Source organism: Durio zibethinus, chromosome 6, assembly GCF_047325235.1.
Source record: "Durio zibethinus cultivar Kanyao isolate XHJ-2024 chromosome 6, ASM4732523v1, whole genome shotgun sequence".
Taxonomy (NCBI): domain Eukaryota; kingdom Viridiplantae; phylum Streptophyta; class Magnoliopsida; order Malvales; family Malvaceae; genus Durio; species Durio zibethinus.
In genome coordinates this window covers 24587723-24608354 of record NC_143167.1, presented here as the reverse complement: position 1 = coordinate 24608354, position 20632 = coordinate 24587723, and the positions used below count along the sequence as shown (strand labels likewise).

The following is a 20632-nucleotide window of genomic DNA, read 5'->3' as shown; positions in this document are numbered from 1 at the left end:
AATCAGATTTTGGAGATTGAGTGGATAATGCTATCCTTAAAATACTAATGCCAATTAAAATGATATATAAAGTATTAATGTACTTGCGGTGATGAAGCCAATGGTAGATAATTTGCTTCCGCTGGCGGTAAGACGAGATTCATTTCACTTTAATTGAATGCAAGCTATTGGAAAATATCTATTGGATAATTAAACGATAATGTTTATTATTTTGTTTATTTGATTTTTATTTATAAAAAATATTAAAATTTGTATTTGAATCACATAATAAAGCTTAATTTTAAAATCTTAAAAATAAATACACTCAATATTAAAAATATATTTAAATTTAATTTTTTATAAAATATTATTATATGATTTGTTAATAATGTATAATATACATATATTAATTGTACATTAAATATAAATTCAAAATATTAAATAATTTATTAAAGCAGGTGGCCACTGATGCATGTCAGCATTCCATAAAGCTAGACAGAACACTATATCTGTATTTATTTTAAAAGTGTAAATGATATATTAATACTTATAAATTACTCGAGTTCGATTTAAATAAAATTCGAATTCGATTCGATTATTATTGAATCGAACTCGAGTTTTAGTAGCTCGACTTATTGATCGAGACGAGTTCGAATATTCTGATATCCGGTTCAAATAGCTTACGAGCTTAATCGAATTTTTATATTTAAATATATTTTTATTATTTTCATTAATAAAATCTATCTATCTCGAGCTTGAGCTCGAGTATAAATAATTAAGTTTTTATCAAATATAATAATCGAACTTATTTTTACATGTTAATTAAGCCTAATCAAGTGAGTTCGAGTAGTTCGATTTTTATTTCGAATCAAGTTCGAGCTAAAAAAATAAAATTCGATCGAATTCGAACCGAGTTTTGAATATCAAATTTTAAATCGAATTCGAACTTGAACTCAAATTTAATACTTTATTAACTCAAACTCAATCGATTACACCTCTAATCTATTTTATTATCGCTTTGAACACCATCACAAAGTGAAAACAAACGCGTTTTCCCATCCTATTTCCCCTTATTTCTTTGTCTTAAATAATTATTTTTAAAACTATGATTTATCTGATTTGTAATTGAAAATAACGGTCAATTAAGCACGTGATCATGCATGTGTTTTGTTTTTTTACTTAAAGAAATCGCTTTAATGGACAAACCGTTTATATTCATTATTAAAAGCTGGATAATCTTCTATAAAAGTGTGTAAAGATCTAGCAAGAAATTTGGTGTTCTATTACCCTCAACTGTGAATTGCTATGAAACTAACAATTAATCAGTATATTCAAATTATTCAAAAAGCAATATCTACTTTGCTCCCCCATTTGAAATCTGAAATATATTAATATCAACTTTAAAGGGATTTTGGTTCGCAAAACTTTACATAATCTTTGATAATAAGATTACTTCAACAAAATTATCAAGGCACATTCTCAATAATATGTCATTGATGTGTTTGGTTCACTTGCCCTAGAAACATGATTATTATGTTTGATTGACCAGGAATGTACGATAAGTAAATGATCACATTACTAAATTACCTTCTAACATGAATGAGTTGTAAATTAAATCCATATACATGTAATTCTAAATTAAATCCATATACATGTAATTCTATATTTAATTACACATACTTAAATGTGAAAAATAAAAAAAATGCAGATGATTATCAAAGTATTTATATCATCACGTTATATCAAATAATGAATATTTTTTAAAGAATCAAATAATATATTTTTGAAGCATAATAGGATAATCAAGCATAATTTTAATATTAACCATACAAATATGCTAAGATAAGAACTAATTATAAGTATCCATAACAATAACAAGTCAATTACATTGAACAAAAAATTTTATCCTACATAAAAAGGTGCTTAAATTTAGATAAACAAACCATTTTTCAAAATACAAAATTGTGAATTATGAATTGTAAGAGTTTATTTGTAAAATTAATGAGCTAACACTATCACAAATTTGGCAAGTCTAATAATTTTCAATATGTGAATGCCAAATTACGTTGACCAATTAATTTATAAATATTTAACCATTTTTAATTATTTATACAAGTGAGGTGAATTAATACCTTATTGAGTACAATTTGTTAACTAATAGTTAAAAAGTTGGAAATTTGAAAATGCTATTATCAATTTATTTTTTTGTTGGAATTATATTATAACTACAATTAAGTTTATTAATAGACTTTTAAATTTAATTATAGCCAAAATCCGAAAACAAATTTCAATGTATAATTTTCGTATAATAAACCAATTGGATAATTTTAGAATTTAAAAAAAATCTATCCCTCATCATTATAATTCCGGAACCCCCATTTGTTTATTAACCAAAGATTGATCCTTGTTGAGTGCATTTCTAAATTAAATCTTGAATATATCAAAATAATGAAAGAAAATTATTTTGAAGGAAAACTTGGAAAACTAGGAGATACCGTTGATCCAATAGTACAAAAAATAATATAAATATTATATTTCCGCCCTAACACACGAAGTAATATGCTTGTTAATATCTAATTTATTATATCGATTAAAAGAAGGTGTACATTAAAAAAACCATAAAACCCAAAATGACCTAAGCCTGCGCAGCTTAAATCTAAAATTAACTAATCCAAGTCCGAAACTTTCAAAACCTAGAGCAGCCCAGTCCAGCCCAGAATCTAATCTGATATGTCTAATTGCCACCTCTAAACTAAACATACAAGATCATATGTGCATGGTTTAGAGTCTAACTAATGGCTCAGAAGTACAGGAACAATAAACACAAGAAAAACTTGAAGCAGACTTAAGCTAATGAAACTAAATGAGAAATTAACATAGAACAAAAAAGGAAGTTCTGAAGCGGATAAGGTAGTTTCTGCTGTAGGGAAAAGGAAGCTACAAAATGTACCAAAAAAATATTAAGAATAAAATGGTTAATCTTCAACAAAAATTTTACATGAGGTTTACCCAAAAAATTAAAAAGCAGAAAATTCAGAAGGTCAATTGACACAACTGTTCCTATGGCTCAAATTTCTATCAGATCATCGTACTAAGCAAACACCATTCCCCGTTTCTCACCCCAGCCTAATGACATAGCAGCAAGCTTCTAATTCTTCACACGAAGAGTTAGCCACTTCCAGATTTAAGTGTATTACTCAACCTACAATAATGGCAAATAAATTCCTTTAGGAGTTAGAAAAGGATGATCAAACAACAAAAGAGAGAATTGAAAATGCTTCACAGTTTTGTTTTTATCTGAATTGCTACTTATGCTAATTATGTTAGTGGATTTCAAGGAATCATCAACCGAAAGTGACCAAAACAACGTTTCATAAGGTGAACCAAAACCAAATAAAAAAATGACAGCAAGTAGCTGTTTAAGGCCCCTGACCTTGATGGCATGGTATTGTTCATGAACCAGTCAATGTACATCAACAAGGACTCAGCATTCTATTACATTTTAAAAAAGACTATTTGTTCAAGGAACGGATAGATTTACTTTAAAACTACTTTTATCGTTGAAAAAGTTGCATAGAACATGGACATAAATAACCTTTTAAGTTCTTATTTATAAATTCATGCAATGAATCTCGTCATAGCAAAGGCTGCTAAGCAAGCTATATGTAAATGCTGAATTTTGTAGATTTGAGGAGCAATTTTGCCAAGTAAATTCAAGGATAACACAAATTACATGTGATACAAAACTTACCAGTCCATGCCTTCAAAGAGACCTTCCCCTTTTGTTGCCGAAGTTTTAAAAATAGCCCATTGTCGGTTTTTTATCTTGTGTAACTCCAAAGCCCCTGTCACTGCAGCATCATCAAGTGCACCTGGAAGATCCTGTAAACAACAAGAATGTGACATATATAATTACAAGAAAAATTCATAAATTAAAATAGTCAAAGTGACTTACAATCTTTGATCACGAAATGAAAAAGTTATTCCTCTCTAGTCTTTCCTCAGACAAATTTTTTGAGGTTGTGTTTGGGAATTTGAATTTGAAATAATGGAATTGGATTATAAAATTAGTACTATTAATTTGAGCAATAGAACTCATAGATATTCATGATTAATTTATACATGATGTGTAAATTCATCCTCACAATATTTATAGCAAACAAACTCCAAATTCACTCTCAAATTTAGGTTCCAAAGTATGCATAAAAAACTGCATATTATATCCATTGGTGATAAGGGCTTCTAATACCAGGCCCATGATCAGCTCTCGCTCAATAACGCATACAAGAAAAGCAACAAAATTAGTTCTACACTAGCTCCAAGAACAAGAAGAAGAAGAAGAAAAAAGAATAGCACCAACCTGCTTATTTGCAAAAATTAGAACTACTGCTCCTCTTAGCTCATCCTCCTGCAAAAGATTCACACTTGAAACTAGTCCAGAAGAAGCATGATAAAATATATATAAAACAAGCATTGACAAGTAAAAAGAATATTGTAAACACCAAGCAAAAGTTGTTGGTTACAGATATATAAACAAGTCATCTTAATTGATAGTAAAAGGGAAATAAAAAAGGTTTGCTTCATTTCTTTATCATGGGAGATAAGAAGGTGATAAAGTCCTCACCAAAGGAAAATGTAATACAGCAAGACTATAACAACCTGAAATATCATTTAAAAATTGAATATAACTTTGTAGGGAAATAACATTCAAGGGAGAAAGGGACAGAAAGACAGAAAAGTTTTCACACATCAATATTTCCTTTTGTCAAACTTCTAAAACAGAACAGTGCCTCCAGTGGACCATGAGATAAACCTTACAGCCTGCAAATAATCTATACGTCATCTTCAAGCATGGAATATTTCTCAGATAAACCATAGCAAGAGTATCGGATGTTTTACAGAGAAAAACAAGTAAAATAAAGTAAATATGAAGAAATACATCTTGATGAGTTTACCTCCAAGATTGCATGAAATTCTTCTTTAGCTATCACCAGCCTATCTGTGTCACTCGAATCAACAACATAGATTATAGCTTGAGTATTTGGAAAGTAGCATCTCCAATATGGCCTGTGGTGCAAAATGAAATAAGAAACTAGGCTGGTGATCTATTGCTGGGAGCACCATTTTATTAAGTGAATAAAGGGAAATAATATATAAGTTGTACACTAAAAATTGAATAGAATGAGCAGTCTTTTTGTCTGCACGAATACACAATAGGATAGGATGTAAAATCTTATTTAATTTTACACCTTTTAGACGTTGAGATAACCTAGAATAATGCTAATCAATTAAATCACAATTCCTAATTAAACAAGTAGTGTAAAGAGAGGAATCCATTGAACACAACATTGAAATGCCATGGCAAACTCTAAATTGGTATGTTGTAAAGGTAAAAAAGACAAAACGAAAAGACATTTATAAGAACATGGAAATGTTAATAAACAATAGCAACAAAATCTAGGTTCAGATTGCACAGTAAAAGCAGAATTTGATATTCTATCTCTCACACACTCAAGAGTGACTAAGATAATTTACTCTAAAATTTGTGACTTTTCAAAGATGTTCATTTTTAGCAATAATGCAAAAATAAATCCTATATTTATAACCAATCACATAAGTACTATATCAGCTTCAAGTAGCACTATAAGTATAAAAGGAAGCAATCCAATGATACCTCTAAAATTTATTACTAACTTTGTCCCAAATTGAATATCCACCTTTTTCTTTCAAATGTCTCACAGCTTTATCCTCTTTCCATTTCAAACCTAATAATCTTATTGTTTCCATACTTCACATTAATTTTTCACAATTTTTTAAAAATTTTTTGGCATTAAAAACCATTGAATATTGACATTATAAAAAAATTTAAAATTTGAATGTAAATATAAAAAAGTTAAAGCTTATTTTCTTAGGCTATGTTTGACTTGCCACAAAGATTAGGGGTATTTTGGTTGGCATGCGGTGCAGCTGGGTGTGCTCCCCATTGGACTGCAGCCACTAACATACCCTTAATCTTCGTAACAAGTCAAACATGGTAATTTACAAAAGGACTAAAATGTTTACATGTTTGTCAAAACAGTACAATCAGAATATAAAGGTAGAATTAAGTTAAGTAATCTGAGGAAAAGACCCTTGAAAGGCTACAAATTTGAAAAACTGTATAATGCATCAAACATTAACTATAAGAAGTCAGTATGAAATGAATACAAGACATATACCTTATCTTTACCATAATTAACAGAAATCATTGGGTATCATATAAGTTTGAGAGCAAAGAACTACTAGCATAATTAAATTTTCTAAGCACCCAATGGCCAGCTGTGGACTCACAAAGACACAATTTACAAAGAGCTTCTGGAAACCAAACATCTCAGTGAACAGTTGCCAACAAAATGTAAATTAAATAACGGAAGAAATTATTAAAAAAAAAAAAGTTGCATGTTTGGAAAAGTTACCTGATACTTGTCTGTCCACCTGCATCAATAAATGATAAAGATGTCATCAGGACAAGAAGTTGACATCACTTATGTTCTGACCAATAAAATTAAATAGCTCCGAATGATAAAAGAAAGCAAAATTGCAAAACAAGGTGTTACATTTCAGTCTAACAATAAGAGATTAAAATTCCACAACTTGATACTTTTATTCTGATGAAGTTCAATGGCTTTGAATAACAGCAACACTTGCAATCAGAAAAGAAAGACCTAATCAGTTAAAGTTTGCAGAAACAAAGCTTGGATTTGCAGCAAAAGGTTAAGTTCCCTTTGTTCCTTATTTCTCCTATAAGTAGAGACAGATGTCCCAAATAAGTAAAAATTTTATTTCATCCAGTTCTGAAAAAGTAAAGCTCTGATGATAAGGAGTGGTCAGTTCTGTAAATTTGTTAAAAGTTGTTACTTACTATAATGGTTTCTCAGATGATATACTTTGAACAGATATATAAAGATATCAACAAGAGGCAGAAGGATGACGTAAGTTGTGGATTGAAAGCCAGATCCAGCTAGTTTATGCAGTTGAGATTTACGGTAACAAAAATCATAATTATCTTCAGTCAAGCCTTTGTATAAGAAAATATGAAGATTCAAATTCTCAGAATAAAAGTTTCATCATCCTGAAATATCTATAAGTTTGAAAACTAAAGTGTTTTCTAATTTGATTTTAATATACATATGTTGTGAATTTCTCCCATTTCTTCTACCTTTATTAAACAATCAAATAAATAGGAAAGTAAAATCAAAATTTCAGGACATTGCTATAACAAATCTACTATACATGTTAAAGATCTACATCAAGGAGTAGTGGTCGGCGTACCTAAATCCCAAACTTGAAATTTGATGTTATTGTACTGTACTGTTTCGACATTAAATCCAATTGCTGCACCATAAAGAACAAAAGCAAATCAAATAGCAATTCTTAAATATAAAAGAAACCTTTGATCTGCTTAATTTCAAATCTTAACTTGCTCCCCAACAAAATGCTCAATAATTCCCCTTCAAGCAAAAGCCAAGAAAAAAAAGAGAGAAATTTCAAAAAGTAAGACTAACTTGGAATTGTGGAGACAACTTCACCCATCTGGAGCCGATCTGCAACCAAAAACACAAAATTATAAAAAAAAATAGCAAAGGCCCATTTCGTAAATCCCGACATAGAAAAATGGGAATCACGTAAAACATTAGAAGGAAGAGAAATAATACAGAGAATGGTGGTTTTTCCGGCATTGTCAAGACCGAGAACAAGGATCCGAGCCTCCTTGTTTCCAAACAGAGAAGAGAACATTTTTGTGAACAGTAAACCCATCTAGTTAAATATAGGAAAATTGCTCTCTCAGTGCATAAATTTTAGATTAGATCTGCAAAGCAGCACCCCTTCGATTTCCTCCCTGTACAAAAGGGGAGGGCCTGCTAGCAAGAGGAGCTGAGATTCCGAGGGGAGAAATAAAGAATTCGAGAAAGAGAGAGAGGAGAGAATTGCAAAGACCGTAACTTTCTTCTTTGGCGTTTTTGTAATTTACTCGTGGGAATCGACATAGAAGAGGGAAAAGTTGGGTAGAATTCTGTGCGGTGATGGAACTGCTGCAGCAAATACATGGTTGGGCCACGTCATTCTTTTCGGAAGTCGAAGAATTTGTAAGTTGCTGACGTGGTGACGTTTAGACCGGAGTCCTTGAATTTTGAGAGGGAAACATAACGGCTACCGTTTTAAGATTTTTTTCTGGTTTTTATCTTAAAAGGTTTAACTATTATATCCTAAATTTTGTGAAGACGTTTGTCCCTCTTTGCATTAGAAAAAATTTATTTGCTGTAACAAGGTCTTGGTTTAATCTCAAGGAAGAAGTTTAAAATTTTTGGGTTTTAGATTTAAGTTTCCCTATTAGTAAATTTTATTTAATTTTATATTAAATTTATTTAATTATATTTTAATTTATTAGACAGATTGATTGTTTTATTATTAAGCGATTTTGAATGTAAGTAATATTTTATTATAATTTGTATTTGTATTTTTAAATTCAAAAAATATATATTTGTATGACTTTTAAAATAATAATAAATTCAATAAAAATTATTTAAAATATTTAAAAATATTAAAATAAATATAAAATTAAATATATTTATATATTTTTAAACCTATATATGCTCATAGGTCGAGCATTTGATTAGGAATTTTTATCAGGAGCAAAGGCAAGAATATAAAAAAAAAAAAAGAAAGCCAAATGGTAATTTCAATGGAAAAGGATCAAACATTATTTTTGATGGGTCAAATATTGTTCTACAAGGGAGTAAAAAAGTTTTGGGCGTGGCCCCTATCAGCCCCCTTGGTTACTCTAATAATTTTTATGTACGGGTTTGATTTTACTTGAGAAATTATTTAGTTTTTTAATTATTTTTTATTTAATCAGGTTTTGTTGAGTTGAGTTAGAATCGACTTTGGACAACGTTTTTAAAGTGTTTATTGACTTTGATCCAATCAACTCATAGACACCTCTAGTGTTTTAAATTTTTTATTAAACATATTTTATATTTAAAAATTTACAAAAACTCCATACTTTTGCATAAACAAACTACCTAGGTGACTTTAAAAATAATTGGGTGTTTGCTATAGTGCCATCTATGATATATGCGATAATAAAGCGATATTTCAAAGCTTGGCCAAAACAAAAAAAGCGATATGTCGAAGTTTTTTTAATTGTTGTATTAAAATGCTATAGTTTTTTTCCTTTTGATTGATATTATTTAGTTTAATTGTTGTTAATGATGTATAGAACTGTCAAGCCTCATTCTTTTGAGATTTTAAATTTTAAGTTTTTAACAATACAAAATTAAACTTCATAATCAACTACTATGCCAAAGTTTTTCAAACTAATAACAAATAAAAAAAGCACAAGACTTAGAAAAAGAAAATTAAAATGCAGCGAAATGTTAATGTCATATATGTGTATGTTTTTTTCAATTTACATAGTTAATTTAATTTTAAAGATTTTCAATATTCGAGATTTATTTATTTTTTAAATTAAATTGAAAAGTTGATCGTAATAAAAAACGAATAATTACAACATACAATAATGAATGGTAGACGAATTTATTAGTTCTATCAACGTAAAAAGTGTTTATAAGAAAATTTTACAAGCGTCTAAAAAATTTTCTTTTAATTCTTCTTATTTTTTAATTTTTAACCTTATCTTAACACATGCACATACCCCTAACAAAAAGATATTAAAGTTTTTTTTGTAAGTATAATTCAAAATCCTAAAAATTATATGAGAATATCAGAATATTAATCAATCAATTTGTCTATTTGTTTAAACAATCATATATGATAAACGGAAGCGATATTAGTCTTTTACATAGATTAGGTCTTACACTTCACTCTTTTTTATTGATAGTTTTTAATGGATAGATATCGTTATTTAAAAGTGAATATGAGATCTTAGTTATATATTTTATTAAAACCCTAGAAGCCTTTCATCAAAGGCATATTCGATCAAAGGCTAGCACAACTGCCAAACTATCTGACCTCATAAAATGTGCGAAACCCACACATAAGTAATCGTTATTAAATTATTCGAGCTCTAATACTTATCTTATATTAAGACTAAATTTATCAACGTGTTTTATTAAATTATAAAATCATCAATTAATATAGCCATTTATTGAAAAATTCTAATATTTTCGCATTTGGACAATATTAATTAGGTTGTTTATTTAAAAAAAAAAAACATAATTTAAAAAATAAGACTCAAGATTGATTAACTTTACTTTGATGTGGTCATAGTTTTAAAAAATAATTTAACTATTCAGACAACATTTTAATGATCTATCTAACCATCTAGTACTAAATCATGGCAGCAATTTTGCCCTTATTAACATAAGATTGATCTATGGTTACAAGTATTAAAAACTCTATCGACAATATATCTTAGTAACAAGAAAATCATATCTAAATATAATCTTAATATGTTATTTTCATTGTTTGTTCTTTTGCTGATTTCTATAAACTTACTTAAAAATCCTCATGGCATCCAGATGTGTACTTAAGGTTACTTGTTAGTATCACTTATGAGGCATACTCAAATAACATTAAAGTCACACTTAAGATAAATACGAGGTTTTAAGATTTTATAATATGATATTTCAATATAAGATGTGCATATGTAATTAGATATATACATAAAAAAATTATGATGAATATATAAAATAATTATGTTCACTTAACTTGATGGTATCTCATAGACTTATTCATATCAAGTTCTACCTTATAGGTTATTAGCATTATTCATCTCAAGCTATTCATTGTAGGTAATTAGCAATCATATGCGATGTATTTAATATAGTAAAGAAATCCAAAACAATGATGATTTCATAATCAAAATTTACAATGCATCTATTGCCATAATCAACCCAATAACCTTAATAGGTTATATTGTTCGTACCAAGAGATATCCATATTATGAATTGTCAATATGAGATGTGCACACGTAGTTAGATATATACATAAAAAAAAAAAAAAGAAACTATGATGACTATATAAAATAATTATGTCCATTTAACTTTAACTTTATGATGTGCACAGGTTTTATTATTCATATCTATAGATATCCATATTATGAATTGACAATACCATATTCCTCTCATAGAGAAAATATGTCATTATTTAATCAAATCACATTGACTCCCACTAATTCAATGAATCATAAACATGCTCCAATCAAATTTTGAATGATAAGTACGGAGCACAACAATAAAGGGAGCATAACAAAATTATGTTTGTCTGCCTTCATGCCAATTTGATAACTACTACTTTTCTTGGACTTCCATAATGTCACTTTAATTAACCACTTACAAAATTCTTAATGTTTCAACATGAAAACATTTTTAATAAATTTTAAATTCATTGAATTTTCAATCTTTTTAGTTCTAATGTGTGCCTAAACCAATAGCCTATAAACTCCCATTGACCTCAACATATATAATTTCTCTAAAAAAATTATTTTAAGGAATTTATGAGTTACTTTAAAATATATATATATATGCAGAAAAACTCTCACTGATTTTACTTTCATTAAAAATAATAGTTTTGACATTAATAAATAATAATAAAAAATGGTAAAACCTTTATATTATCATTATTTGAAATAAGTTTCAAATTTTTTTTAAAAGAATATTATAAAATTCATATTCTCTCTAATAAGTAAATCAACAAAATTTTAGGAAGATTATGAAGGAAAGAATTGAACCATAATTTACTTATTTGTGCAAAATTCAATCCTTAAAACTTTCACACATGTGATAAGTTAAAACAATAAATTTCCCCTTACATGTGAGAGGTGTTATACAGCAAATATATGTCATTAGATGTGATAAATTAAAGTAACTAACAATTTATGTATTTATTATATTGCACAAAACATCTAATAACTTATATCTCATGGCAAACGTAAACTTATGTTGACAATTTTTCAAAAAAAATGAAATTGAGAACAAATGCCAATAAATGATCCAAATAGATAAAACTTTTATCAAGTTAATATATTTACTAGTCTTATCAAAATAATAAATGTGCTATATCAAAACTTTAATTGTTGTGTGATCACATCTCAAAATAATGAGAAATACAAAGACTTTAAAAAATTTATCCCTTTTAAACAAATAAATTTCCTAGTCTATATATTTTTGTCACTTCACAATAAGATTCATAATTATTTCTAAATTAAAAACACATAATCATCCCTTTTGAGTAGTTAATTACATGTAGTAACTTAAAGAAATATCATAACATAAGAAATTTCATAATCATTATGGTTATATTGTTTTTCTTATGTCTATTTATACATGTGATCATTCCAAGTGAGATACTAAATGACCTCTATGAATCACTAAAAGTTAAAATTTACAATGCTCATTATCATTTTATGCACTTTAAAAATTTTCAAGTCATATTATATAATCATGCTATTAATCAATATGAACACTTAAAATGTCATATTACTAAGTAAATTGTCATAACTATTAATAATACTTTTATTATGGCATTTCTATCTTTCAAGTATGACTATAAGAAATTTCAAAATAAAAAATTGATTTGCCACAAAAGAACATCTAACAATGCAGATATTTTATATTTACATGAGATTCAAGAAATTATATAATTTTCACACTATAAATTTCAAAATAATAGTATATGATGAATGTTAATAACACATAATTTTTCTAGACAATCATATACACACAATGATTATGGTATAAATTAATCTCATGTTCATCTTAATATTCATATGAGGAATCTAACATTTTCAATATCATAAAACATGAGTTGTGATATAAATATTAAGACAAATTAATTTAGTAAGTCTTAACAACATATTTCGGTCAAAACTTTCAATACATTGAAATTAGCAAAACTAATTTTGCTTATTTTTATAGACTAAAACTTAGTCATATCCATTTAACTTTCACAACTCATTTTTTATTACTTAGGATCTTGATGGTAATATTTATCATATTTCATAATACCAAAGACATATTTCAAATACTTACTAAGAAATAAAATTTTACTTACTACTCTCTCAAAATATTATAATATCATAATTACAAAACAATTAATATCTTATGAGAGCACACTTGATTAAGTAAGTAATTTGTAAAAGAAAAAGTTTTGAAAGCTAATTTAACAATTTATGTGAAGTAAATTCACTATGTAATTATTTAACACATGCTATTTCCCATAATATAATCACATAACTTTAATAGCAAAACTCTCCCACTAACGGATTAGTATAAAATTTAAATGCTTTTAATGAATCATTATAGCTAATATATATTATTTCATATGTTCATAAAAATGAGTTTCTAAAATACATTTATCACATTATGCACTTTGTTAGGCTTTAAAGTTAATGTCTTAAATTTCATATAATAATTATGTGATATATAAAATTAAAGCATCATAAACATGCTAAACATATTTATGCCACATCACACGTGTTTTCAAAACAATTAAACTTAATTTCACATGTCACATTTTCAAAAGCATGATCTTTCATGATACAAATTTATCAAACAATAATATATTAAAACAAAATAATATAACAAACCTACTGATCATACATGTGAAACTTATTTTCATGAATTCTTATAACTAAATAATAATTAAAAGATTCACAAAATTATCTCAAGTTAAAGACTTTTATTATAAAAAAATGAAACATTTTAATAATTGGACAATAATCAAGAAAATACTCGAAATTTAACAATTATATCTAAGAAAACATCCATCACAAATTAAGCTCTAAATCATCTTTATTCTGTCCAATTAGAGCTTTTTAATCTTTATTACTAAAAATTAACTATAATATATAAGACAAAAGAATGCAGCATTTCGCTTATGAGCAATAATCCTTACAAATAGCATTAATCTATGATGTGTTATTTGTAATTAAATAAAAAAGTTTAGGTACATCATCACAAACTTCTCTTTGGGTAGAGAATGTGACATGCTATAGTAAGCACTTTTCACATAAAACCAATATGAGAATATTTTAATTTTTAAAAAGCCTATCCCCTTTAAACATACAAACCTTTTAGATTAATGTCCTCAACCGTGATACTTTTTGTTCACTCCTAATTACCAAACACAATAACCTCTTTTGAGTGAGCAGGCTATTGTATAAGGTAATTTAAAAATACTCTTGTTATTACGCATGAGAAAATCTTATAAGGTTTAATGAATGAGCTGCATTGGTAGTCAAGCACTACATTAACTGATTGTATTTCTTATATCAAGAAATTTAGATTTTTCATTATTTTAATTTTTGCATCCTTAACTAAATGTATGTTTTTAACCACTTTCTCATGAGGTACTTAACCATAATGTGTCTTTTTAGGTCATTAAATACTTAAAAAAGTTTATCATTCCTGTGTGAGACACTAATAATTAATGTGTATCTCGATGGATCATTACAAATATGATATTTTTTTATGAGATACTTAAAAAGAATGTCTCACTAGATCAAAATTAATTTTTCGCATTCAAATCGAGTGTTTTAAATTTTTTATGAATAGTTCAATATTTACATTCATTACTATATTCTTATGTATCATGTACTAAAAATAAAAATTTTACAAGTTATAATAATATATAATGTCAACATAGCCATGGGAAAAATCAATTCAGGCAACAAATTTAAACTCCAATTATTTCAAATAAATAATTATTCAATATTATCTATTCATCATATGAAATTATCAGATAAAATTATCAATTTTATATTAGCTGAATCAAATCCTCATGGAGTTTGAACTGAATTTGTCTTTCAAAATAATGCATGTTGCATTTAAACGATAGTTTAAAAATTAATAAAAGCAAATTTGACTAAATTTATTAAATTATACACATAAATTTATGATAAGAGTATGTAAATTTTAAACAACATATGAAAATAGTACTTACATTTAATAGACTCCCAACATGCCAAAATATTTTGTCACGAAATAAAATGATAGAAAACATGTGCATAACATATAGTAATTACTGAATTATACATGAATATAAAATAATAAATATTTCATACCATCCAAGAATTCCAAAAAATACAATAAAATTAAAAAATAAAATTTTAAGTAGGATGAAAAAATCGAAGCAATGATTGCTTGGGTGGTTTACATATACCGTATGTGCTACCTTTCGTGACTAGAATTTGTCTAGCATTGGGGTGTCACCTTTTCTCTTTGTTATGTTTTCATGAAATTAAAGTTTCAAAAACTCAAATAAGTTACTATTTTATTAAACTGATGTGAAAAACCACATAAAAACAACAAAAACTAGATTAATTGACCCAAGAAAAATTGGATTATAAAACCCACATTCTACCGATTCAAGCTTTCTTCAATTTCACATTTTCTTTAATTTTTTATGCAAATGAATACTCTAAATTTTAATTAACACATTTATTTACAAATCTCATGTTTCAAATCACACTAAAACATCATTAATCATGATCAATTTAGGAAATCATTTTTAGTTAAAACCCAGTTCAACACGTTTTAGGTTTTTTCTCAAAATTGTTTAATTAAAACCTCAATTTTATGTAATTTGTTATTTTGTTTTATCTCTTAAGTCAATTTTGAGAAAACAATATCGGAAAAAACAATTGCATCAACCTCTTGGTTTCACCTAAAAACTTAATTTCATGTGAAATTAAATTCAAAAAACATAAATTTGGATTTTAATTTCATATAAAAGAGGCTTTAATACCATATGTAAGTATAATTCAAAATCCTAGGAATCATATGTGAATTTTAAAACACCAATCAATCAATTTACGTATCTGTTTGAATAGTCATCAATGATATGTAGAAGCAACACTAGTGTTCTGTATGAATTAGATTTTCTTTTTTAGCACTTCTTATACTGGCAACTCTCAATAAGTAGATACATTTACTTAGAAGTGCAAAAAAAAAGACCTTAGCCATATATTTTATTGAAACCTATAAGTCTTTTTATTAAATGCCTATATAATCGCTAAACCACCTAGACCCAATAAAACATACAAAGCCCACATATAAGTGTCTCCATTAAATTATTTAGGCTCTCATTAGAACTAAATTTATTAGCCTATTTTATTAAACTATAAAATCACCAATTAATAGCAATCCATTTATAGAAAATTTCTAATAGTTTCAAATAATCCAATTTAATGATTTTTTTTAAAAATTCTATACATATGAGAAACAACAAATATGTCCTTAAAGTAGCTTTTATTCATGCTAAATATCATGATCAAAAAGTAAATTAAAGAAATGATGTTTCTTTGTATTTTTTTTTTAAAAAACCTCGAGAGATTATAGAAATGGAACTTCAAAACATTCTCTTAATTAGTAGTTAAATTCAAAGCTTCTATATAAGTCATGAAGTTTATACACATGTCTAATACAAAAGTGAAAGATTAATAGGGAAACAAAAAGACCCCTAAATCCATCAACATTTTCGCAAAACTAAATGAAGTGTCTCATTTCCCCACAAAAGCACATGGAACCATTCTCCAATCCATCCTTTGACCATTGCCTAAAAAATCATTCATATCAATGCCTTAACACCTTTAATTCTCCTTTTCTTCAATATATCAAGGTAAAAGTTTTCAATAGCACAAGGATCCCTTTTATTTCCAAACTTTATTTGCCTAGCTTTAATGAGATCTCTGACCTTATATTTCAATATAGGGCAATTTTTTATTGAGTGACCTTGATTACAACTGTGGTAATCACATCATGCATTAGGATTATACCATTTTGGATAAAGAGGTTGAAAGGGTTCTAGAACACAGGCTCTAAAAGTTAATTCTGGATAAGTTTGGGTAGTAACTCAGTGTAAGATATGTGTATAAGGTTGACATGATTTTTTTTCTTTGTTATTTTGCTACCTTTTTTTGTTATTTTAGAAGGCATTTGGCTAATTAACTGGTTAGATTATAGGTGCATGATCGGGTGTTTGAAGGTTTTCATCAAAATCCTAATTAGCTCGAGTAGGGATCTGGTGAGACATTGTTTATAGCATGATAGTAAGGGTAAAAAACTGAGTGATAATGATAGAAGGCAAAACCACTACCTCATAGCCTCTTATGAGTTGTAGTTTGCATGTCTTCTTCTTTGGGTTAGGTAATTTCTTCTTCTTCCGTCGATACTTATGAATCCAAAAGTCCAAGAAGAGGGACTCTTTTTGCTACTCAAATCGTAACGAGAAATGCTATTCAAGTAGTAGTAGACCAAGGTATGCGACGAGTGAAAATTTTGATAAAAGGTCATGGTCTCAAAAGAGATGGAGCATTACGAGCTATTCGTAGAAATTGTATACTATTAAGTTTCATATGAGATGTAACCCTTATGCCACATAATGGCTGTAGGCCTCCTAAAAAAAGACTTCACCATCGAGCTTTTCACTTTTGATCGTATTTTTAATTATTTACCCAAAAATCTCTATATCCGTAAACTTTTTTATGACATTTTCAATCATCTTGTCATAATAAGGAACTTAAAGAGAGTTAACGAACAAATATTGATTACTTTATCTACAAATGGTGGCCAAACTTAGGTGGCCACATCTTTTCACCTTTAAATATATTCTTTAAAGCTCTCAGTAGCTTTTTTTTTTCCATGTTTTACAATGACAGACGATCTGGGTCCAAATCTAAAACATATTTGTTTTGCGCGATGAATGCCCTAGCTAGCTCCTTTTATAAGTGGATGTGACTTCTATCCAGTTGAACATACCATTTTACGATAGATCCCGTGAGACTATCTTGAAAGACATGGATCAATAGTTTATCATCTTGGGCATAAGTATCATTTTCTGACAGTACATAGTGACATGTGTCATTAGGCATTTACTCTCATCATACTTTTTAAATTTTAAAACTTTGAACTTTGGTGGAATGACTACATCAGGCACCAAGTACAATCTAGTTACATCTATTAATCTATAAATATCCATATCCTTAATGGCTTGTTATCTTTCTTTTATAAGTTTCATTTTGTGTTGGGACTCCAGGTCGTATCTTACTTATATCATACTTATTTTAAACCTTTCTTATTTCTTTGGCTCATCCAAATCTAGGACATAGATCGGATTTTATGACTAAATACTTATTGGCTGGAATAACATGCATTAGAAACTGAGTAGGTCCCTTTATTGTTAGCATGGTAGTGTAAGTGAATGTACATTCTTAAACAAAGGGCATACATTGTGTCTATACCACTCGAGAAGTCTGGGCTTGGTGTAGGGTGAAACTTAGTGGACATGAAGGGTCATTATCATAATCTTACCCTTCTTGGGTAGTTTTTTCTCTCACTATTTCCTTCCCTTTGCCAATTTTCCTCATAATTTCCATAATCATATTAAGCTATTTCTTTATTTCATCTGGTACTTTCTCAATCTCATTCATCCTATTGGTTTGTTTTTCTTCCATAATCCTAGCTCGAGCATTACACAAATGATGGACAAGTTCATTTGAAACCTTGGACAGATGGGCTACCCTCGAACCTTTTATTACCATAATTTCAAAATTAGGATCTTGTTTCATTTATTTACTTTGACAAAAAATTATTTTTTTTTTAATTTTTCATGACCCAAAAAAAATTGGAGAATTTAAAACTTTTTTTTTTTTTTACAAAATCTTTTTAACATGTAAACTTAAAAAAAAAAATGTTATTTACAAATGTACAAATGATGCATGATATGCATGGATGCAAGTATCAATTTATGCATGAAAGTGTAAGGTGAAGCAAGATAATTTTTCATATATGCATGATCTTAAAAATAAAATCTAGAAACAATGAATTTTCATATACACATGATAAAAAATAAAAAATCTTAGTAGTTTAAAATCCCCTTATCTCTTTTTATTTCAAAGAACTATTCCTTTCAAGATTTTTTTTTCAAAAAAAAAATCTCCCTCTTTTTTCCTTTTTTAATTTTTTGTTGGACAAACAAATGACATATGAGAAAAATAATTCTACCTATTTTTTAGACTATAACACTTTTTCTTTTAATTTAGAGGAAAGATATAAAAAAATCTTTTTTAGAAAAAGAAATGTTTATCTTTTTTATTTTTTTAGGAAAGAAAAAAAAACAAAATTTTTACAACTTTTGTTAAAACGCAAAATATATATATATTTTAAAAACCCATGGAAAATACAATAATTTAAATTAAAAGAAAATAATAGCAAATAAAAGGCTTTTTTTGTGAAATTTTTGTTTAAATTTTGGTAATAATATATAACCATTTTATTATTTGTAAAAAAAAAAAGATGTTTCTTACATGTCATAATTCAGGTGATTTTGTATAAAAAGATTGACATGACTTCGTCTAGGGCTAGACTCTTAAGGTTTATTATATGCTTGGTTTGAATTACTACGTGTCTAAAAGTTTTCAAATTATTCTTTATTGCCATCATACTAGACTAGTAAGGTACCACAATCTTTATTTATTACAGTCTATGGACAAAAAGGATTCAATTTGTGTAGAAGTATTTCACTTGTCATTATGAAAGTTATCACCTCACAAAAGTATAGGCACGTTACTTCCTCCTATAAGGGATAAAGCCAAGGTATAGAGCTCATGCATATAATGTAATATGTCATTACGTGTGCAAATGCCCCTTAATTTATTGAGAATAATATATACAAAGAAATAAAATAAAGAATGAACAAATATCACAGTTAAAATGCAATGCAAATGATTCTTTGTTTTTTATTATTTTTTTATTATTTGATTTTTTATTTAAAACGAAATAAAATCAATATCAAGGAAATTAGAGTTAAACATTGATTAAGACCGTTTAAATCAAAATTCAGGATAACATGTAATTAATTTTGGCTGGAGTCTTGAAAAAAATGTTTCCCTATTGGAGTCACCAAACTGTCATAAAAGTTTGAAGACTGTTAGACAAATTTAAAACAAATAGAGTCGCCACTAATCTTTTTTTGACTAGGTGTGACTAGCCACCTATTAAAACTTTACTTTTTTAATAATATCTTAAAATTAATCAAAATTTATTTAAAATGTAATTTTTGGGTTTGTAAAAGCAATTTAGATTTAGGAGTCAATCACGTATAGCAAAGAATTAGCACTTCTACAGTGCCCATTAAAAAAAGGTACCAATTAATTATGTGTTATCCTTTAATTTTGACAAAAAAGTTTTAATTTTGGTTTTTAAAAATGATTCCCTTGATTCCCTTTATTAATTTGTTTTCATTTCTACTTTTGATACCTCACCCCTTTTTCTTTTTTTACAAATTTTTTTTTCATTATTTTATATTTTTTAAAGATTAACCCACTTTATTTAAGAAAGATAAATTAGAACCTTGTTATAAAAAAACCTCTTAAAATATTCTAGTATGTTGGTAACATTGAAAAATTTTGTCTCACTTATGGATTTCTTAAAAATTATTACTCGGATTTTCTTAAAATCATGTCCTCGAAGGCTCGTATCTATTCTTTAAAAATTAAATGATATGCAGGCAATGCAAATGATTGAATATTAGTGTGATGTTTTATTTATTCCTTTTTTTTTTTAAAATGTTTATTGATTTTTTATTGTATTTTTAAAGAATTTTTTTAGAAAAACAAATTATTATTGTATTGAAAATTTTTTTATAAATACTC

The 20632-nt window shown here is 27.3% G+C and overlaps 1 protein-coding gene across 1 annotated transcript; it reads right to left on the bottom strand.

Annotated features, from left to right (window-relative positions):
- Positions 1 to 2872: 2872 nt before the first annotated feature.
- On the bottom strand, positions 2873 to 7987 carry LOC111285379 (ADP-ribosylation factor 3). Its single transcript, XM_022874803.2, has 8 exons — positions 7674 to 7987; positions 7524 to 7562; positions 7291 to 7353; positions 6435 to 6453; positions 4935 to 5046; positions 4340 to 4387; positions 3731 to 3861; positions 2873 to 3181 (listed from the first exon to the last, which is right to left on the bottom strand). Exons 1-8 carry the CDS (start codon positions 7774 to 7776, stop codon positions 3148 to 3150), a joined length of 549 nt encoding a protein of 182 aa, XP_022730538.2. The 5' UTR covers positions 7777 to 7987; the 3' UTR covers positions 2873 to 3147.
- Between the last annotated feature and the right edge of the window lie 12645 nt (positions 7988 to 20632).